Source organism: Pseudophryne corroboree, unplaced genomic scaffold, assembly GCF_028390025.1.
Source record: "Pseudophryne corroboree isolate aPseCor3 unplaced genomic scaffold, aPseCor3.hap2 scaffold_1008, whole genome shotgun sequence".
Classification (NCBI taxonomy): Eukaryota; Metazoa; Chordata; class Amphibia; order Anura; family Myobatrachidae; genus Pseudophryne; species Pseudophryne corroboree.
This window is the reverse complement of record NW_026967635.1, coordinates 10,555-32,115: the sequence shown is the minus strand read 5'-3', so window position 1 is coordinate 32,115 and position 21,561 is coordinate 10,555. Positions and strand designations below refer to the sequence as shown.

Here is a 21,561-nt window from a genome sequence, read left to right as displayed (position 1 = left end):
AGAAGGAGGAGCCAGCCCACACTATTAAATTCTTTAAGTGCCCTTGGCTCCTAGTGGACCCGTCTTTACCCCATGGAATGAAATGGACCCCAGCATCCTCTACGGACTACGAGAAAAGGATTTACCGGTAGGTAATTAAAATCCTATTTTACACAGCAGCTGGTGTATCACAAAGACCTGTGAAAGCGGGTTGCTGGATGACACATGCCATTCACACATGGGCGGGTCAAATTCAAGAGGTCCTTGCAGGAGATATTTCCCTGGTAACTACAGTGACTCTCATAAAGCACAATCAGGACAGTGCACGCGTCCTGTGTGACTCTCTCAAGGAGATAGGTGCTATTAACACTAGGACTACTGCCATGGCAGTGTCGACGCGCAGAGCTTTGTGGCTGTGTCAGTGGATAGCAGACGTAGATACCAAGCGCAGTGTGGAGTCTCTTCCTTTTTCAGGGGAGTGGCCATTCGGGGTTGATTTGGATACGTGAATTTCAAAGGTTACTGCGGAGAAATCCACGTTTCTCCCCTCTGGGGCTCTGCCGGCTAAGCGTTCCTACCCAGGGCTTTCTACCCAGTCCTTTCGGACTGCCAGGTTCAGATCAAGAGCCAGATGCACCTGAAACGCGGCGAGAGGCACTAGAGGTAAGACAAAAAAAAAAACAGCTTCCGCAGGTTCTTGGGAACAAAGCACCAGTTCAGTTTCCACTAGGGCCTCAGCATGATGGTGACCCCCCATCCTGATGGGATCTCGAGGTGGGAGTTCGAATGCATTACTTCAACCGCATCTGGGAAAGCTCCTGCCAGGATGCCTGGATAAAGTGATCCCATTTCTCAGGACTACAAGCTGGAGTTAAACAGTTCTCCTCCCCAACGATTTTTCAAATCAAGCTTACCAGTTTAGGAAGATACATGAGTTACGCTGCAACAGGCCATGCTAAAGTAGGCCCAGTCCCAAGTCATTGTTCCAGTGCCACTACAACAGGGAAAGGGTTACTACTCCAACCTGTTTGTGGTACCAAAACCGGATGGTTCAGTAAAGCCCATTTTGAATCTAAAATCCTTGAACCCTTATCTAAAGGTTTTCAAGTTCAAGATGGAATCCTTGTGAGCAGTGATTGCGGATCTGGAAGAACAGGAGTTCATGGATATAGAGGACGCTTATCTCCATATCCCGATTTGGCCGCCTCACCAGGCTTACCTACGGTTTGCCCTGCTGAACGATCACTACCAGTTCCAGGCGCTACCCTTCGGCCTGTCCACAGCTCTGAGGGTCTTCACAAAGGTGATGGCAGAGATAATGTTCCAGCTCTGAGTCTAGGGGATCAGTATTGTCCCTTACCTAGACGAGCTCTTGATAAAGGCTAGATCCAGGGAGCTTCTGTTGCTCAATATAGGCCGCACTATTCAGCTTCTGTCACATCATAGGTGGATCCCACCTGGAGCCTACTCAGCAGCTCCTATTACTGGGAATGTTTCTCAATGCAGTGGCTCAGAAAGTATTCCTCCTAGAGGACAAGGCAAGGACGCTCCAGGATGTGGTCCGAGCGGTTCTACGACTGAATCGGATCTCCATCCATCTTTGCATAAGATTGTTGGTAAAGATCTAAGCCTCATACGAGGCGATCCAGTATGGAAGGTTCCATGCCAGAACATTTTAATTGGATCTCCTGAGCTAATGGTCCGGTTCACATCTTCAGATACCCCGGATCATACATTACCGTTCAAAAGTTTGGGGTCACTTAGAAATGTCCTTTTTTTTTTTTTTTTTTTTTAAGGAAAAGCACTGTTTTTTTCAATGAAGATAACATTAAATTAATCAGAAATACACTCTATACATTGTTGATGTGGTAAATCACTGTACTAGCTGCAAACGTATGGTTTTTAATGGAATATCTACAGAGTTGTATAGAGGCCCATTTCCAGCAACCATCACTCCAGTGTTCTAATGGAGGTTAGGGTTAGGTTGTGGGTAAGGGGGGTTAAGTTTAGGCACTGCTGGGGGGAGGTTAGGGTTAGGCTGTGGGTAAGGGGGGTTAGGTTTAGGCACTGCTGGGGAGAGGTTCGGTTAGGCTGTGGGTAAGGGTGGTTAGGTTTAGGCACTGTTGGGTGGAGGTTAGGGTTAGGCTGTGGGTAAGGGTGGTTAGGTTTAGGCACTGTTGGGTGGAGGTTAGGGTTAGGCTGTGGGTAAGGGGGGCTTAGGTTTAGGCACTGCTGGGGGGAGGTTAGGTTTAGGCTGTGGGTAAGGGGGGTTAGGTTTAGGCACTGCTGGGGGGAGGTTAGGTTTAGTCTGTGGGTAAGGGGGGGCTAGGTTTAAGCATTGCTGGGGGGAAGTTAGGGTTAGGCTGTGGGTAAGGGGGGGTTAGGTTTAGGCAATGCTGGGGGAGGATATGTTTAGGCTGTGAGTAAGGGGGGGTAGGTTTAGTCACTGCTGGGGGGAGGTTAGGTTTAGGCTGTGGATAAGGAGGGTTAGGTTTAGGCACTGCTGGGGGGAGGTTAGGTTTAGGCTGTGAGTAAGGGGGGTTAGGTTTAGGCTGTGGGTAAGGGGGGGGGTAGGTTTAGTCACTGCTGGGGGGAGGTTAGGTTTAGGCTGTGGATAAGGAGGGTTAGGTTTAGGCACTGCTGGGGGGAGGTTAGGTTTAGGCTGTGAGTAAGGGGGGTTAGGGTTAGGCTGTGGGTAAGGGGGGGTTAGGTTTAGGCAATGCTGGGGGAGGATATGTTTAGGCTGTGAGTAAGGGGGGGTAGATTTAGTCACTGCTGGGGGGAGGTTAGGTTTAGGCTGTGGATAAGGAGGGTTAGGTTTAGGCACTGCTGGGGTAGGTTAGGTTTAGGCTGTGGGTAAGGAGGGTTATGTTTATGCACTGCTGGGGGGAGGTTAGGTTTAGGCTGTGGGTAAGGGGGTAGGTTTAGGCACTGCTGGGGGGAGGTTAGGTTTAGGCTGTGGGTAAGGGGGGTTAGGTTTAGGCACTGCTGGGGGGGGGGGTTAGGGTTAGGCTGTGGGTAAGGGGGTTAGGTTTAGGCACTGCTGGGGGGAGGTTAGGGTTAGGCTGTGGGTAAGGGGGGTTAGGTTTAGGCACTGCTGGGGGGAGGTTAGGGTTAGGCTGTGGGTAAGGGGGGTTAGGTTTAGGCACTGCTGGGGGGAGGTTAGGGTTAGGCTGTGGGTAAGGGGGTTAGGTTTAGGCACTGCTGGGGGGAGGTTAGGGTTAGGCTGTGGGTAAGGGGGGTTAGGTTTAGGCACTGCTGGGGGGAGGTTAGGGTTAGGCTTAGGCTGTGGGTAAGGGGGTTAGGTTTAGGCACTGCTGGGGGGAGGTTAGGGTTAGGCTGTGTGTGGGAGGGTTAGACGTAGGCAGTGCTGCGATTTAGGATGCCGGTGTGGTTTCTCATTTCTAGCCTTATATGATGTAGCCCGGGCTCAGATCACTTGTATAAATACTTTTGACGGAAGCAGACGTTTTAGGCAGCTTGACTGGATGATCCCAGAAGTAACGGGTGCACCACAGGTAGCAGCAGTGCCTGCACAATTGATTCATGTTATATTCTCATAGATCCTTAGCTTGGTCTATTTGTGAATGGCGCTGGGAATATCAGGGAAACTTACTGTAGTGGATGCCTGAAACAACCACTGAGGTCGGGCTACAAGCCCATGACACTCCCAGAAGACACACAAGGCATGCAAGGAAAGCCACCACCCAAATTCAGCCACCCGCTCCTAGGCTACTTACCCTACACCACAGCACTTACGCTGTCTCCGGCGTTCACCTCACACCTTCAGCACAGCGTAGAGCAGCCGTGGAGCCGTCTTCACTTTCTGCCCGGCCCCTGTGTGAATCCGCGGCTGCATGTGACTAGGAGGGGGAGGCACCGCCAGAGGACTGGTAGTGGTAAGGCTCCACCTCCTCTTTTACAGGCAGGAAGCGCAGTCAATTGAGAGCCAGGAATTGGCTGCAGCGGAGCGCGTCCTCGGGGACCCACACGTTTTTGAAAAGTGAGTCCCCGTCCTCAGATCTGGGTAAAATACACGCTATAACACGTATTTGCGTACACTGTGTGTGTGTGTGTATGTATATGTGTGTGTGTGTATATATATATATATATATATATATATATATATATATATATATATATATATATATATTAAGCAACAATGTGGGTCATTCCGAGTTCGCAAGCAGCTTTCGTTCGTTGCGCAGCGATCAGGCAAAAAAAACGGCACTTCTGCGCATGCGCAATGCGCACGCACGGCGTTCTTTTACAACGATCGATGTAGTTTCACACAAGGTATAGCGACGCTTTTCAGTCGCACTGCTGGCCGCAGAGTGATTGACAGGAAGAGGGCATTACTGGGTGTCAACTGACCATTTTCAGGGAGTGTTCAAAAAAACGCAGGCGTGCCAGGAAAAATGCAGGTGTAGCTGGCCGAACGCAGGGCGTGTTTGTGACATCAAAACAAAAACTGAACAGTCTGAAGTGATCGCAAGCTAGGAGTAGTGTCTGAAGCTACCCTGAAGCTGCACAAAAAAATATTGTAGCCGCGCTGCGATCCTTTCGATCGCACTTCTGCTAAGCTAACATAAACTCCCAGAGAGTGGCGGCTTAGCGTTTGCACGGCTGCTAAAAACAGCTAGCGAATGAACAACTCGAAATGAGGGCCAATGTGTATAGTGTATTTGAATTGTATTTAAGGTGGAATGCACTTGGTTGTGTGTCCCAGGAGGGGGGAATCCATTACTGTGTAGGCCAGGCATGTCCAAACTGCTGCCCTCCAGCTGTTGAGAAACTATACATCCCAGCATGCCCTGACACAGCTTTAGCATTCTATGACAGCAAAACTGTCAGGGCTTGCTGGGATATGTAGTTTCACAACAGCTGGAGGGCCGCAATTTGGACATGCCTGGTGTAGGCTGGTGGATTCCCCCAGTACTTTACCCCCAAAATGGAATGCCTTCCTCTCTAGCCTCCCACATGGAGGTATCATAGGGAGAGAGAGGAGCAGCTCAGCTTTAAAACAAGCTGAGTGGTTTTCTGGAGCTCCGTAGGGATCACCCTCGGTGGGCAGGAAAGCATGACCGGGGATTTAGGCTGACCATTTCTGGAGCCCAATTTTAGGCTGCAGATGGTGAGCTGGGTACCCGGGCAGATTCCTGGAAGTAGTTTAGATGGGAAAACTTCCCCCAGCCTAGACTGAGCGTCACCAGGGCGGATACCAATCCTCCAGGATGGGACGGTCAAAGGAGAGTGACTACTCCCTACCGTCCATAGAGAACAATGTTAGCTGTGCATGTCGCCAAGGCATGCACATCACATGGATAAACATTGATTGGTTGAGAACAGCACGGTGGACTTACCCCCTGTGGTATGTGTATTGGAGTAAGATAAAAAGAGGAGGGCTGTGAGCCTCCAGAGGTATTATACCATTTTCACTCTTAAAAATAAGAGAAACCGCGCTGTTACTGGGATTTTTCGTGTCTGAGCAGCCCTGAGCAAAAAAAAGGATACTGACAATGGCCCTCATTCCGAGTTGTTCGCTCGCAAGGCGATTTCAGCAGAGTTACACACGCTAAGCCGCCGCCTACTGGGAGTGAATCTAAACTTCTTAAATGTGCGACCGATGTATGCGCAATATTGCGATCAAAACCGAGTTAGCAGTTTTAGAGTAACTCCAGACTTACTCTGCCTGTGCGATCAATTCTGTGCTTTTCGGTCCCGGCTGACGTCATAAACACACCCAGCGTTTGCCCAAGCACTCCCACCGTTTCTCCAGACACGCCTGCGTTTTTTCCGGAAACGGTAGCGTTTTCAGCCACACGCCCCTAAAACGCCGTGTTTCCGCCCAGTAACACCCATTTCCTGTCAATCACAATGCGATCGCCGGAGCGATGAAAAAGCCGTGAGTAAAAATACTTTCTTCATAGTAAAGTTACTTGGCGCATGCGCTGTGCGAACATTACGCATGCGCACTAAGAGAATTCTCACTGCGATGCGATGAAAAATACCGAGCGAACAACTCGGAATGAGGGCCAATGTGTTTAAGAACAAGGCGCTTGTAACAGTGTATAAAGTGTATTGCAGCGGTCATCTTGAGGCAGATGTTTATTCACCCAGTCTTAAAAAAAGACTGTTCCCTATTGCTAGTGGCAACACCAATACAGCAAGATGTTTACAGCAGAGTGAAAATGGTAATGTGTTTAAGAACAAGGCGCTTGTAACAGTGTATAAAGTGTATTGCAACAAATAATTGTTGCAATACTGCAGTGCAATACCTGTAATAATAAAAAGGATTAGTAAATGTTTACAGCCCCTTTTGTATTTTTTATTGGTCCTGCTGGATATCTGTATTACCGGCTCGTAGCTCCGTTAATGTCTCTGTGCAGGATGGCAAGAAAAACCTATCTGTCCCTATACTACCCACCTTGTACTTGGCGGAGGTGGAACGGGATCTTCACTCCTGGCTGTTATTTCTCCGCAAACAGCTGTTTGTTTTAGCCGCGTCTCCTGTGTGCCGAGCTGTGCGGCTGCAGACGCTCGGGATCCCGGCTTGTAGGGACGGACGGAGGATATCTTCTTATGTGCGCTCTGTGTGGCTGAGAGTGCACGGACCGTGTGAATGCTTCCAACACGTTTCGGGCTGCACGCCCTTTATCGAGGATATCACTGGTTTAGCCTATCTTGTTATTTATAAAAAACTTTATTGAACAATTGTTAAAAAACGGGGGAATCCCCCCCCCCGGAAGTGAGGTAAAAAAAAGTGCGGTTTGCAAATGGCCCAGTTAAGTGTTATTTATCTGCTGGAGTGATAATAGATTGGGTCTTAGTCCCAGCGGCAGCTGAGAGCTATCAGGTAGGGTAGATAAGAAGCCACTTAGTGAGGAGAGCTCCAGAAAGCACCTCTGGATGGACTCAGGCCCCTCTTATTTATTATTTTATATGCTAGCAGGGGTGACAGGTGTGGTACATCCCTGCAAAGGCAGATCTAATCTCTTTCTCATCAGACTCTGCTGTCTTCCCTGCACTCTCACTCAGATGTTCACTGCTGCCAGTAGCACACGTATGAGAAGCAGAAGTATGGCGGCAGCTGTATAGATCCTGATATGTAATTCTCTATATCATACTTACCGTACACACATCATCCTTATTACTATTGAGAATATAGAGGTAAGACACTGATGATGGGGGTGTAACAGTGGATTATAACCTAGCAGATGATGATGATTACAGGATATCATATGGTGTATTGCATGTAAAGTACCTTGTTCCACACCTACTCTGCTGTAGCAATATATCTTATATAAGGGTGAGTAACACATGTACAGGCTTACCAGCGTATGAGCACACACATAAAGGAATGCTACCTTACCAATGCTTCCAGGAGTAACGTTAGGAGACATTTCTCTGATCCATCAGCTCATATGACTGATGTTATTGTTCATCTAGAATCTCCAATTCATACGATATGTTCCCCATCCATTGTTTTACATTGGTGCTGACATAGGACTTAGCGAGTGACTACATCTCCATTTATACTTCATGGTTAGTTACCAGTACAAGAGAGAGATATATCTAAGTCTTATTATAATATTACATTTGTTATTGTGTGTTCTCATTTTTGTATTTCTATAATGTATTTTATTTCCAGCAGGTGGACACACAAGCAGGAATATCTCAGAAGGACATCTAATGTTATCCCCGGATTGTGACATAAAAGATAATGACAGTAGACAGGATTCCCCAGGAGATAACCCCATTACCCCAATTATACATCCAGCTCTATCAGCTGATCCCTCTGATCCTGGGAAATGTTCTCCTGATCACTCTGATATTGGTGCATCTGTTACAGCTCTGAGAGTAGATACAGTGTTTCCCTGTTCTATAGATGCCATATGTTTTACACAGAACACAAACCTTATTACTCATCAGCCAGCTAAGGCAGGTGAGAGGCCATTTCCATGTTCTGAGTGTGGAAAATGTTTTACATACAAGTCAGCTCTTGTTACACATCAGGGAAGACACACAGGTGAGCGGCCATTTTCATGCTCTGCGTGCGGGAAATGTTTTACCCGGAACTCACAACTTGTTACACATCAGCGAAGTCACACAGGTGAGAATCCATTTCCATGTTCTGAGTGCGGGAACTGTTTTACATACAAATCACTTCTAATACATAAGAGATTGCATACAAGTGAAAAACCATATTCCTGTTCTGAGTGTGGGAAATGTTTTACATACAAATCAACTCTTGATGCACATAAGAGTAGTCACACAGGTACATCACCATTTCCATGTTCTGAGTGTGGGAAACATTTTGCACATAAATCACAACTTGCTAGACATCAGAGAAGTCACACAGGTGAGAGGCCATTTCCATGTTCTGAGTGTGGGAAATGTTTTATCTGGAAATCACAACTTGTTACACATCAGCTAAGTCACACAGGTGAGAAGCCATTTCCATGTTCTGAGTGTGGGAAATGTTTTGCCCGGAAATCAGATCTTGTTAAACATCAGAGAAGTCACACAGGTGAGAAGCCATTTTCTTGCTCTGAGTGTGGGAAATGTTTTACACAGAAATCATATCTTGTTATACATCACAGAAGTCACACAGATGAGAAGCCATTTCCATGTTCTGAGTGTGGGAAATGTTTTGCCCGGAAATCACAACTTGTTAGACATCAGCTAAGTCACACAGGTGAGAAGCCATTTCCATGTTCTGAGTGTGGGAAATGTTTTGCAGACAAAATAGAGCTTGTTAGACATCAGAGAAGTCACACAGGTGAGAAGCCATTTTCTTGCTCTGAGTGTGAGAAATGTTTTTCACGGAAATCACAACTTGTTAGACATCAGCTAAGTCACACAGGTGAGAAGCCATTTCCATGTTCTGAGTGTGGGAAATGTTTTGCCCGGAAATCAGATCTTGTTAAACATCAGAGAAGTCACACAGGTGAGAAGCCATATTCCTGTTCTGAGTGTGGGAAATGTTTTACACAGATATCAGATCTTGTTAAACATCAGAGAAGTCACACAGGTGAGAAGCCATTTTCTTGCTCTGAGTGTGGGAAATGTTTTACACAGAAATCATGTCTTGTTATACATCACAGAAGTCACACAGGTGAGAAGCCATTTCCATGTTCTGAGTGTGGGAAATGTTTTACACAGAAATCATATCTTGTTACACACCAGAGAAGTCACACAGGTGAGAAGCCATTTTAATCTTCTGGAGTATACTTATCATTGCCATGCGTTGTTCTTCAAGGTTCTTATTCTTATCTTATGTCCTGTGCTTTTTGCAATATACATGCTATCACTGGGTGAAATAATCAGATGTCATGCCCTCATCTACCACTGCTATGCAGATGATCTGTCTTTTGCTCTGGGTACAGAGAACCCAGTACCAATTCTAAATGTCTCGCTGAGCTCCAGGTGTGGGTGATGCCAGTTGGCTGTGACTCAATCCTGGTGAAACAGGTCCTTATGCTAGTTCGCCAACAAAGGACAGGACTACAGCTCTGCTTTGTTACCAACCAGACTTACACTTGGGGGTTCAGGTTTACAAAATGCTGGTCATGTGCAGAATCTTAGTGTCCTGGATGGTGGAGGTATCAGCCACAATCAGATCCTCATCTGAGGAACATAGCCAGACTCCAGCACTTTATTCCCTCAGAAGATCTACCTACAGTCATACATGCATTTGTATCATCACACATAGACTACTGCAATGTCCTCTACCTGGGTCTCCCAGCAAAAGAATTACACGGCTTGTAGCTTGTACAGAATGCAGCAAACAGGCTGTTATCTAACCAGCCCGTTCCTGCCACATAACACCCATTCTCTGCTCCCTCCACCGGCTGCCTGTAAGATGGTGACTCTGGACCTAATTCAGGTTAGACTACAGTGTGTGATCCAAACGGAATTATTGAGAAAAAGTTGCGGACGCATGCGCAGCGCTTGTCCTGCGTATGCACCTGCATTCTCTACAGGTGGCTGTAGGAAATGTGATTGCTTCTTGTTAATCAGGCAGAGGCAGTCACGGGGTGGGGGGTAAAGCTCCGTTTCCAGTAAGAAGATGGAGCGTTGCAAGTGCTGTGTTGCGAGAAAGGGAGGCGGACAAACGGGCATGTTCACTGTGGCTGCATGACATCACACGCAGCCATCGCAATCTAGAAGAACGCTGTGGGGATCCTGCGGGTGCAGCTAAGCTGGCAGGATGCTTCACTAGTTTCTAAGATGAAGCAGAAATTGTGGAGAGATCGCAATTTCTGCTTCATCAAGGGGGGAGGCGCCGGTCTGCATACTGGGCTGCCTCGCCCTGCGATGGACAGCCCCCAGCACGATAGAAAAAGGATTGCTAATTAGCAGCATCTGCTATCCTTACTGACTTACTGTAGGCCCCTATTACATAATGTTACTGACTCTCCCCGCCCTACATGACCAGGGTCCATGTACCAGAAGCAGCTTCTGCCTCCTTACTGACTTACTGTAGGCCCCTATTACATAATCTTACTGACTCTCCCAGCCCTACATGACCAGGGTCCATGTACCAGAAGCAGCTTTTGTCTCCTTACTGACTTACTGTAGGCCCCTATTACATAATCTTACTGACTCTCCCAGCCCTACATGACCAGGGTCCATGTACCAGAAGCAGCATCTGCCTCCTTACTGACTTACTGTAGGCACCCTATTACATAATCTTACTGACTCTCCCAGCCCTACATGACCAGGGTCCATGTACCAGAAGCAGCTTCTGCCTCCTTACTGACTTACTGTAGGCCCCTATTACATAATCTTACTGACTCTCCCAGCCCTACATGACCAGGGTCCATGTACCAGAAGCAGCTTCTGCCTCCTTACTGACTTACTGTAGGCCCCTATTACACAATCTTACTGACTCTCCCAGCCCTACATGACCAGGGTCCATGTACCAGAAGCAGCTTCTGCCTCCTTACTGACTTACTGTAGGCCCCTATTACATAATCTTACTGACTCTCCCAGCCCTACATGACCAGGGTCCATGTACCAGAAGCAGCTTCTGCCTCCTTACTGACTTACTGTAGGCCCCTATTACATAATCTTACTGACTCTCCCAGCCCTACATGACCAGGGTCCATGTACCAGAAGCAGCTTCTACCTCTTTACTGACTTACTGTAGGCCCCTATTACATAATCTTACTGACTCTCCCAGCCCTACATGACCAGGGTCCATGTACCAGAAGCAGCTTCTGCCTCCTTACTGACTTACTGTAGGGTCTTATTACAGAATCTTACTGACTCTCCCAGCCCTACATGACCAGGGTCCATGTACCAGAAGCAGCTTCTGCCTCCTTACTGACTTACTGTAGTCCCCTATTACACAATCTTACTGACTCTCCCAGCCCTACATTATCAGGGTCCATGTACCAGAAGCAGCTTCTGCCTCCTTACTGACTTACTGTAGGCCCCTATTACATAATCTTACTGACTCTCCCAGCCCTACATGACCAGGGTCCATGTACCAGAAGCAGCTTCTGCCTCCTTACTGACTTACTGTAGGCCCTATTACATAATCTTACTGACTCTCCCAGCCCTACATGACCAGGGTCCATGTACCAGAAGCAGCTTCTGCCTCCTTACTGACTTACTGTAGGCCCTATTACATAATCTTACTGACTCTCCCAGCCCTACATGACCAGGGTCCATGTACCAGAAGCAGCTTCTGCCTCCTTACTGACTTACTGTAGGCCCCTATTACACAATCTTACTGACTCTCCTAGCCCTACATGTCCAGGGTCCATGTACCAGAAGCAGCTTCTGCCTCCTTACTGACTTACTGTAGGCCCCTATTTCAGAATCTTACTGACTCTCCCAGCCCTACATGACCAGGGTCCATGTACCAGAAGCAACTTCTGCCTCCTTACTGACTTACTGTAGGCCCCTATTACAGAATCTTACTGACTCTCCCAGCCCTACATGACCAGGGTCCATGTACCAGAAGCAGCTTCTGCCTCCTTACTGACTTACTGTAGGCCCCTATTACATAATCTTACTGACTCTCCCAGCCCTACATGACCAGGGTCCATGTACCAGAAGCAACATCTACCTCCTTACTGACTTACTGTAGTTCCCTATTACACAATCTTACTGACTCTCCCAGCCCTACATGACCAGGGTCCATGTATCAGAAGCAGCTTCTGCCTCCTTACTGACTTACTGTAGTCACCTATTAAATAATTTTACTGACTCTCCCAGTTCTACATGACCAGGGTCCATGTACCAGAAGCAGCTTCTGCCTCCTTACTAACTTACTGTAGGCCCCTATTACACAATCTTACTGACTCTCCCAGCCCTACATGACCAGGGTCCATGTACCAGAAGCAGCTTCTGCCTCCTTACTGACTTACTGTAGGCCCCTCTTACATAATCTTACTGACTCTCCCAGCCCTACATGACCAGGGTCCATGTACCAGAAGCAGCTTCTGCCTCCTTACTGGCTTACTGTAGGCCCCTATTACATAATCTTACTGACTCTCCCAGCCCTACATGACCAGGGTCCATGTACCAAAAGCAGCTTCTGCCTCCTTACTGACTAACTGTAGGCCCCTATTACATAATCTTACTGACTCTCCCAGCCCTACATGACCAGGGTCCATGAACCAGAAGCAGCTTCTGCCTCCTTACTGACTTACTGTAGGCCCCTATTACACAATCTTACTGACTCCCAGCCCTACATGACCAGGGTCCATGTACCAGAAGCAGCTTCTGCCTCCTTACTGACTTACTGTAGGCCCCTATTACATAATCTTACTGACTCTCCCAGTCCTACATGACCAGGGTCAATGTACCAGAAGCAGCTTCTGCTTCCTTACTGTCCTGGTTACTTCCATCTGTTGATGAACGACTGTTAGTACCATAAATCCCCAACTAGTGTTTGGATGTCAGGGAGACAGGTGGGTGGTAGTGGGGAGAGTCAGGGCGATGGCAATAGTGGGGGAGAGATGGTGGGTGGCAGTAGTGGAATGCGACTGGGTGGTGGCAGTAGTGTGGGGAGACAGGGTGGATGGCAGTAGTGGAAGGAGATGGTGGGTGGAAGCAGGGGGGGACAGGTTGTGGAAGGAGACGGGATGGGTGGCAGTAGTGGGGGGGTGACAGCGCGGTGGCAGTAGTGGGAGGAGACAGAGTGTGTGACAGTAGCGGGGGGAGACAGGCCGAGTGGCAGTAGTGGGAGACAGGGTGGGTGGCAGCAGTGGGGGGGAGACAAGGCAGGTGACAGTAGTGGGGGGAGACAGGGTGGGTGGCAACAATGGAGGGAGATGGGGCAGGTGGCAGTAGTGGAGGAAGACTGGGCTGGTGGCAGTAGTGGAGGGAGACAGGGTGGGTGGCAGTAGTGGCAAAGAGATGGTGGATGACAGTAGGGGGGGGAGATGGTGGTGGCAGTAGTGGTTGGAGATGGGGCGGGTGGCAGTTGTGTGGGGAGACAGGGCAGTGGCCGTAGTGGGGGAAGACAGGGCAAATGGCAGTAGTGGGGGGAGACAGGGTGGGTGGCAGTAGTGGGGGGAGACAGGGCAGATGGCAGTAGTGGGGGGAGACAGGGCAGATGGCAGTAGTGGGGGGAGACAGGGCGTTGGCCGTAGTGGGGGAAGACAGGGCAGATGGCAGTAGTGGGGGGAGACATTGTGGGTGGCAGTAGTGGGGGGAGACAGGGCGGATGGCCACAGTGCAGTACCAGGGGCTGCTGGTGGCAGTAAAGAGGTGTATGGGTCCCGCACAGAACCAGTTGATAATTAGACCTAATTATGATTATGCTTCCTTATTTCTAATTAATCCCTTGTATGTGTTACTGTTATTTGCTGTGTCAGCCTTTATGTGTGTTCTGTGTAATAATCCTGAAAGTAGTGCTGCTGCCGATCTCATATCATTTGTAGTAACTTGGAAAAGATGAGATATGAGGTGCACTCTGGAAGCTTATAGGGGGTTAATCAGAGATGAACGCAGATGTGACATCACGCAGCCCCTGGAAAATGGTCCCAGCCCACCCGCTTTCGCCCCTCAGGGATGCCGCCACAATGTGTGTGTCCACGCGGCCGCTGCGCATGTGCATTTTGCCACCACCAGCAAACTGCTGAGTGAAGTATTTTTTAAGTTTCAAATATACATAGACAAAAATATGTGAATTAAAGATATGAAATAAAGTAGTTTAAAAGCAAAAGATTTCTGGTGTGATTTTGGCTGTGTCCCATCTTGACAAATCATTTGAATAGTGGGATGATATTACGGGAGGGAAGGGGGGGTCACTTTCTGTGTAAAGAAATGGTTTTATTTGTTAGTTTTAAATAAATTATGTCTGTTCAAATGTTGTTTTTTTACTTGTAGGGGAATCAGGGTTGTTGTATTTGGAAAAATAAACTTACCTGACCCTTACCTGGAAATGTCCATGTATGAAGGTATGGGAGATACCTGCTGCAGTCCCTTCTACTTACATTTGGGAGGTCCAGTTGTTTTGGGGGAATTAGTAGCAAATATTAAATGATACATTTGCTCCATAACGTCTCGCTGACCTGTGATTCTTACAAACATATGTTACACAAAATGACATTTGCATTAACAAACATTAATTAAACAAGAAAAACACTTTTTTAAAAAAAACTTTATATATATAACAAAAATAGAAGAAAATCGCCAATTCTGGTCTGGATTCAGTGACTCTATCATGAGAACAAGTGTCTTTTTAGCAAGGACTATGCCAACAGTAACCAGTAGAGGAATCAGGCGTATCCCACAGAATATCAGCGCTGCCACCATACATTGGGGAGAGAAGATAAAGTGCAGATTTCTGAACAGTGCTTTTAGAAGGAACATAAGTGCATAGATCACAATGATCGAAAGTCCAGGACAATGAGGTCAAGAATCCAACACTGGTACTAATTACATATTTACATATTCATCACAGATAACGAAATGCATACCAACACGTTCAACAAACCAGTGGACGTCCGTAGCTTCATATTAACCTCCAGCTGCCACCACCCAAACTGGCTGAACAGTATCCCAGTAGGCCAATTCAAAAGACTCAGGAAGAACTGCTCCAGAGTCAGCGATTATGAGACACAAGGACAAGAACTAAGTTTAAAATTTAGAGAGAAACAGTACGATACAGAAAAGGTACAGACAGCATATACCATGGGTAAGGGAAATGATAGGCCTCCCCCCTACAATACAAAAAGAGACCAGAACAGAAAACAGACAAAGAGATCCTTTTCATAACACAATACACAAAACAAGCAAATCAGATTAAAAAGATCATAAACAAACATTGGCCGATACTTCAAGATGACACACTAGCAGATATCATACCTCCAAAACTAAAAGTAGTGTTCCTGAAAGCACCAGACATTAAGAAGAAGCTGGCACACATCCCACATCCCATCAAAAAAAAACCCCACAAACTACTATAGACAGAACACATAAAAAGGGGCTTCTAGCACTATGGGACCTGCATGGGCTGCAAGACAACAAAAGCTAGAAGCACCACACCTACCCAAACAGTAACGTCTGTTTCACATTCCACAAAATGTAACACACAGGACAACTTACCATGCCACAGCAAGCGTATCATATATATGTTAGAATGTCCTTGTCCGCAACAATACATAGGAAGGACTATACGACCACTCAACATGAGAATAAATGAACACATACGGAATATTAAAAAAAGTTTCGGAAGATTCATCCACTTTCCTTACATTACAAAGAACATCATGAATCAGATCCCACACTACTCAAGGTCACAGGGCTGAAGAAGGTTAAGAAAAACTGGAGAGGGGGTGACTACATACACACCATCAACAGGGAGGAACTGCGTATGATAATTCACTTGGGGACCCAAACACCCAAAGGCCTTAACCAGGACAATGAAGTACGATCCATAATTTGTATATGAAGATAATATATTTACATCCTGGGATCAAACACTTTCTATAAGCCCACTAGTATCCAAGTAACTATATATTTATAACAACCAGGTAACACCTTTCTGATAGGAATAATACATTTATACAGAATACAGGCACAAGATGAGACTATTTTATTCAATTCACACTTATTGGAGAAACATAATATAGTCTTCTGTTACGTAGTCACATGCAATGTTCAACCCAGACTGCAAGAGCACCAGGGATTTATGTGTAACATGTGACATCTAGTAGCAAACAGTTTAAGTCATTTACTTGTATCAAGAAATGTGCAACACTAAACAGTAACTGAACAACCAATCCACAGAAGAACCATTGATTGCCATCTAGAAAAACCAATAACAATCCAAGTAGTAATAACCAATCCACAGTAGAACCATTGATTGACATCTAGAATAACCAATCACAATCCAAGTATGAATAACAAATCCACAGAAGAATTATTGATTGATATCTAGAAAAGCCAATCACAATCTAAGTAGGAACTACCAACAGTAAATGCTCCCACCCACAAGATGGCTACTTAACCTCACTTATGCCAGAGAACAGTGAATCACACAGACTCCCAGAGGAAGGCCAGCAAGCTGAAACGCGTTGGCGATACAGACACAAAGTCACCCAGAAGAACGGATATTAAGGACACTGATACTCCAAAGAAGCCCCGGTGCCTGGTGTATAAAAATGGAACCATGACAGCAAGGAACATCGCAAGCGGAAAGGACAGATGGGTGGTGTCCAAAGGAGAACAAAAGGTGAGTCTCTGCAAGTGAGGGGGGGTGTCTGCAAGAGGTTCTGCAGAGACCGAGCCGGTACATTCCCTCCCCAGGCAACGAGGAGTCAGGTGCAGGACGCTAGCTCCCGGGGAAGTCTGGAACAAGACCAACCGAGGATGCAGGCATGTCAGCCAGAGCGGAGTCAGCCCGTAACCCCTGTGTTCATCCTGAACAATGCCCGAGTCCCACCGTTTAAGATGAACGGCCGCAATGGTAGCACTCAAGACTACAAAGACTTGTAGCCACTGTAGAGACACGGGTCTCCGGTCTCTACCACCGATAGTGATCATTGGATATCTCATTCATCTCCGCATTAGATGCTGAGTGCACGGAACTTTCACATGAACTGAATGATTTTTGCACCACGGTACTTTATATATTTTATTCATACAATATTGATTTCTGCATTAATGCACTGTATATGTATGCATACTCCATATCATATAATCATAAGTAAAGGTTCCAGAACCGGTTCAGGATATTGCATTTCATTGGCAGATGTCAATCATTACACAACAAAGGCTTTAACAAGCCACACGACCGGCATCAGACACCGAGGGGCGATAGCGCAGTTAGATTAATAAACCAACCTGGTTCCGGTATGAATGGTCGACCATGTTATGGTCGACAGTCATTAGGTCGACCACTATTGGTCTATATTGACATGGACACATGGTCGACACATGAGAATGGTCGGCACATGAAAGGTTGAAACATGAAAAGGTCGACATGAGTTTTTAAACTTTTTGGTGTTTTTTGCGTAAAGTGACGGGGAACCCCAATTAGTGCACCGCGTCCCCTCGCATGGCTCGCTTTGCTCGTCATGCTTCGGGCATGGTGCCTTCGCTTTGCTCGGCACAGATTACCATTCCAATCGTAGTCCACGTGGATCATAAAGTATGGAAAAGTTCCCCAAAAAGGAAAAAAAGGAAAAAAACTCATGTCGACCTTTTCATGTGTCGACCTTTCATGTGTCGACCATGTGTCCATGTCGACCATGTCAATGTCGACCAATAGTGTCGACCTAATGACTGTCGACCATAACATGGTCGACCATCTGAACGGATACCAACCAACCTTATCCCAAGTATTATCTCACACGCCTCAACAAGAGAGTCGTCATTTGTGAATGAGGTAGCATCAAGAACCAGACTCTTGTAGATCTTCTTTTGATCCTCCTTCATCAGTCGCATTTCCGCCATGATGTAATTGCCAAACGATTGCTCCAAGTCTGGGAACCTATTAAGAACCTCCTCGGTGAGAGTAAAAAACTGTTGTGAGCTTGGCTAGGCAGAAGTGGGCTTCCGGATGACCTCCACTGTTTCAGGGGTCGTGGCTGTTGGGTTCGGTGGTCCACTTCGGTTGTCTCACTCATGCAAGGCTTCACTTCCAGCTTCGGTGTAATATCCTGCAATATAAAACAAAAATGAACTCTATGTAAAAATGTGTGTGTACAATACAATACAAATGTGTGTGTACTTACCAGATCCAGACTCTCCGATGCCTCCTCTTCCACAAGAGTGGGAGAATCCGGATCCAGATTACACTGTGGCCTTATCCTTGGCTCTTGCTCCAAAGTGATTTTCGTGAGGTCATAATATCAAAGTGTTGGCTTCTAAACCTCTCCCATCCCTGCTCCTGAACGTTGCAATTCCATGTACTTCTTGTGCTCCTATAAAAACACTGTTCACTGTTCCGGGCTCTACTGTATCTGATCAGCAGGTCATATGCCTGATTCCTCTGTGTCCTGTTGGCATAGTCCGCACTTATTACACACCACAGGCACTCGTTCTCGTGATACAATTCAATGAATCCAGACCAGAATTTGTGATTTTCCTCTGCTGAAACATCTGTGGGAAAAATATTAAACACAATTTAACTACAAAGCACTAGTGTAATGTACACACCTGTGTCATACAACCTGTATAGTAACGCACAAACAGCAACTTGAATTATGAGCACCCAGCGGAAAATAGAAACCCATCTCCAGCACCGTTACACATTATAACACACCGTAATCCCCATTACACATTATTACACACCGTAATGCCCATTACACAATACACACTAATGCCCATTACACATTATTACACACCATAATGCCCATTACACATTATTACACACCGTAATGCCCATTACACATTATTACACACCGTAATGCCCATTACACATTATTACACACTGTAATGCCCCTTACACATTATTACACATTATAATGCCCATTACACATTATTACACACCGTAATGCCCATTACACATTATTATTAGATATGAGCGGGTTCAGTTCCCTGAGAACTGGACCCCCCGAACTTCACGCTCTGAGCCCAGATCCGAGTCCAGCTCTGGACTACTTGCCAGACTTGGAAACCAGAACGAGGCAAAACGTCATCATCCCACTGTCGGATTCTCGCTGGATTTGGATTCCATATAAACAGCCACGCATCTCCGCCATTTTCACCCCAGACTTGGAGAGTGAGGGAGACAGACCTCTGTCTCTCTCTGTGGGTGGTGGCATTGGGTGGGGTCAGTGTGTGCTCTGTAGGGGTGCTGCTGCAGTCACTGTGGTGTACCTGTGCGGTGTTAGGGGTGCTGTCCTGTCACTGGTGTTTCATGTGCTGCAGCTGTACATGGGTGTTGCTGTCCTGGCTGTCACTGTGTTGTACAGGGTGCAGGGGCACTGTCCTCCTGTATGCTGGAAAATATAGGGGTGCTGCTGTTCAAATAACATTACACCGGTCCTGTGTGTCATAAAAATTCAGGGGTGCAGTTGTTAAAAATTAAAAGCACACTTCTGTATACTGTAAAATATAGGAGTGTTGCTGTTCAAATAACATTACATTGGCCCTCTATGGTGTAAGTATACAGGGGTGCTGTGAAAATAAAGGGGCACTGTTTGTGTCCTGTAATAATAAAGGGTGCTGTCCTGTGAAATGGAGAACAACAATTTGGAGGAAAAAATTGTGCAAGATCTGGAACCACTTCCAGTTCCTAGTGCTGAAGCTGCTGCTGCCACCAGTCATGACATTAACGATTTCATTCCATCAACTTTCTCTGCTAAGGCCGATGCCCAATGTCATAGAGGGCGTGTAAAATCCAAGAAGCAAAAATTAATAATCAGAAAAAAATAAACTATCTGACGAGAAACATAAAATTGGCAAAATTGGCAATAGGCCATTCACGACACGAAGTGGCAAGGTAAGGCTAAGGTCTTGGCCTATGTTCATAATTGGTGGCTCAGCTTCTCATGAGGATGGAAGCCCTCCAGCCTCTCGAATAAAATTAAGCTTGTTAAACATCTGTGCATACAGAGATATCGCAAATCCCCAAGGAGAGTCGTAGTGTGTCCGCAGTTGCGATGTCCAGGCCTGACCTTCCCAAGACTGTATGGAAAAAGGAGGCTCCTACCACCATTTGCACGCCCCCTGCAAGTGCTGGAAGGAGCACCACCAGTCCAGTTGCTGATATTGAGATTGAGGATGTCACTGTAGACGTACACCAGGATGAGCAGGATATTGGTGTAGCTGGCACTGAGGAGGAAGTTTATGATCAGGATTCTGATGGAGATGTGGTTGGTTTGAATAAGGCACCAGTGGAGACAGCTGTTGTCCATTAGAGGAGAAAGCACATTGACATGCCTGGACACAATACAAGAAAGTCACCTCTTCGGTGGGGAATTATTTCTCCACAAATGTGGACAACAGCTGTCAAGCCATATGTTGCCTTTGTCAATCTGTAATAAGTAGGAGTAAGGCTGTTAACCACCTAGGAACATCCTCCCTTATACGTCACCTGCAGCACATTCATCAGAAGTCATTGTCAAATTTCCTCCTCAGTCAGGAACGTCAGTAGTCCTGCAGGCCATGTCACTGCCATGACTGACAAGTCCTCCCCTAATCGTGATTCCTCTGGAGGATCCTTGAGTGTTATGCCTACTACTGCTGCTGCCACTGCTGTTGTTGCTGCTGGAGTCGATCATCATCCCAGAGGGGAAGTCAGAAGACCACTTGTACTGCTTCAACTAAGCAATTGACTGTCCACAGTCCTTTGCGAGGAAGATGAAATATGACAGCAGTCATCCTGCTGTAAAGCGGATAACTGAGGCCATAACAACTATGCTGGTGTTAGACGTGCGTCCGGTATCCTCCATTAGTGCAGTGGGATTTAGATAGCTGATGGACATTCTGTGTCCCCGATACCAAATTCCGTCTAGATTCCACTTCACTAGACAAGCGATTCCCGGACTGTACAGGGACATTAAGAAAGTGTACTCAGTGTCCTTAAAAATGTGGTTGTACCCAGTGTCCACTTAACCACGGACATGTGGACAAGTGGAGCAGGGCAAACTAAGGAATACATGACTGTGACAGCCCACTGGGTAGATGAATTGCCTCCCGCAGCAACAACAGCAGCGGCACCAGTAGCAGCATCTCACAAACACAAACTCGTTCCTGGGCAGGCTACCCATAAGAGGCACACAGCTGACAACCTTTTTCAGAAACTGAGGGACATCATCGCACAATGGCTTACACCACTTAGACTCTCCTGGGGATTTGTGATATCGGACAATGCAGCCAATTTTGTGCGTGCATTACATCTGGGCAAATTCCAGCACGTCCCATGTTTTGCACATATAATTAATTTGGTGGTGCAGAATTTTTTGAAAAACGACAGGGGCGTGTAGGAGATGCTGGCGATGGCCCGAAAAATTGCGTGCCACTTTCGACATTCAGCCACTGTGTGCCAAAGACTGGAGCGCCAGCAAACACTCCTGAACCTGCTCTGCCATCACCTGAAGCAAGAGGTGGTAACGAGGGGGTATTCAACACTCTATATACTTCAGAAGATGGAGGAGCAACAAA

General features: G+C 46.7%; 1 protein-coding gene across 1 annotated transcript in view; it reads left to right on the top strand.

Moving 5' to 3' along the window:
- LOC134987562 (oocyte zinc finger protein XlCOF6-like) overlaps positions 1-10,769 on the top strand; it is a 28,817-nt gene extending 18,048 nt beyond the window's left edge. The window contains exon 5 of the mRNA XM_063950501.1: positions 7,634-10,769. Within this exon, the coding sequence (XP_063806571.1) occupies positions 7,634-9,198 (1,565 nt within the window). The 3' untranslated portion in view covers positions 9,199-10,769. The remainder of the gene's footprint in view (positions 1-7,633) is intronic.
- The last annotated feature ends 10,792 nt before the right edge of the window (positions 10,770-21,561 follow it).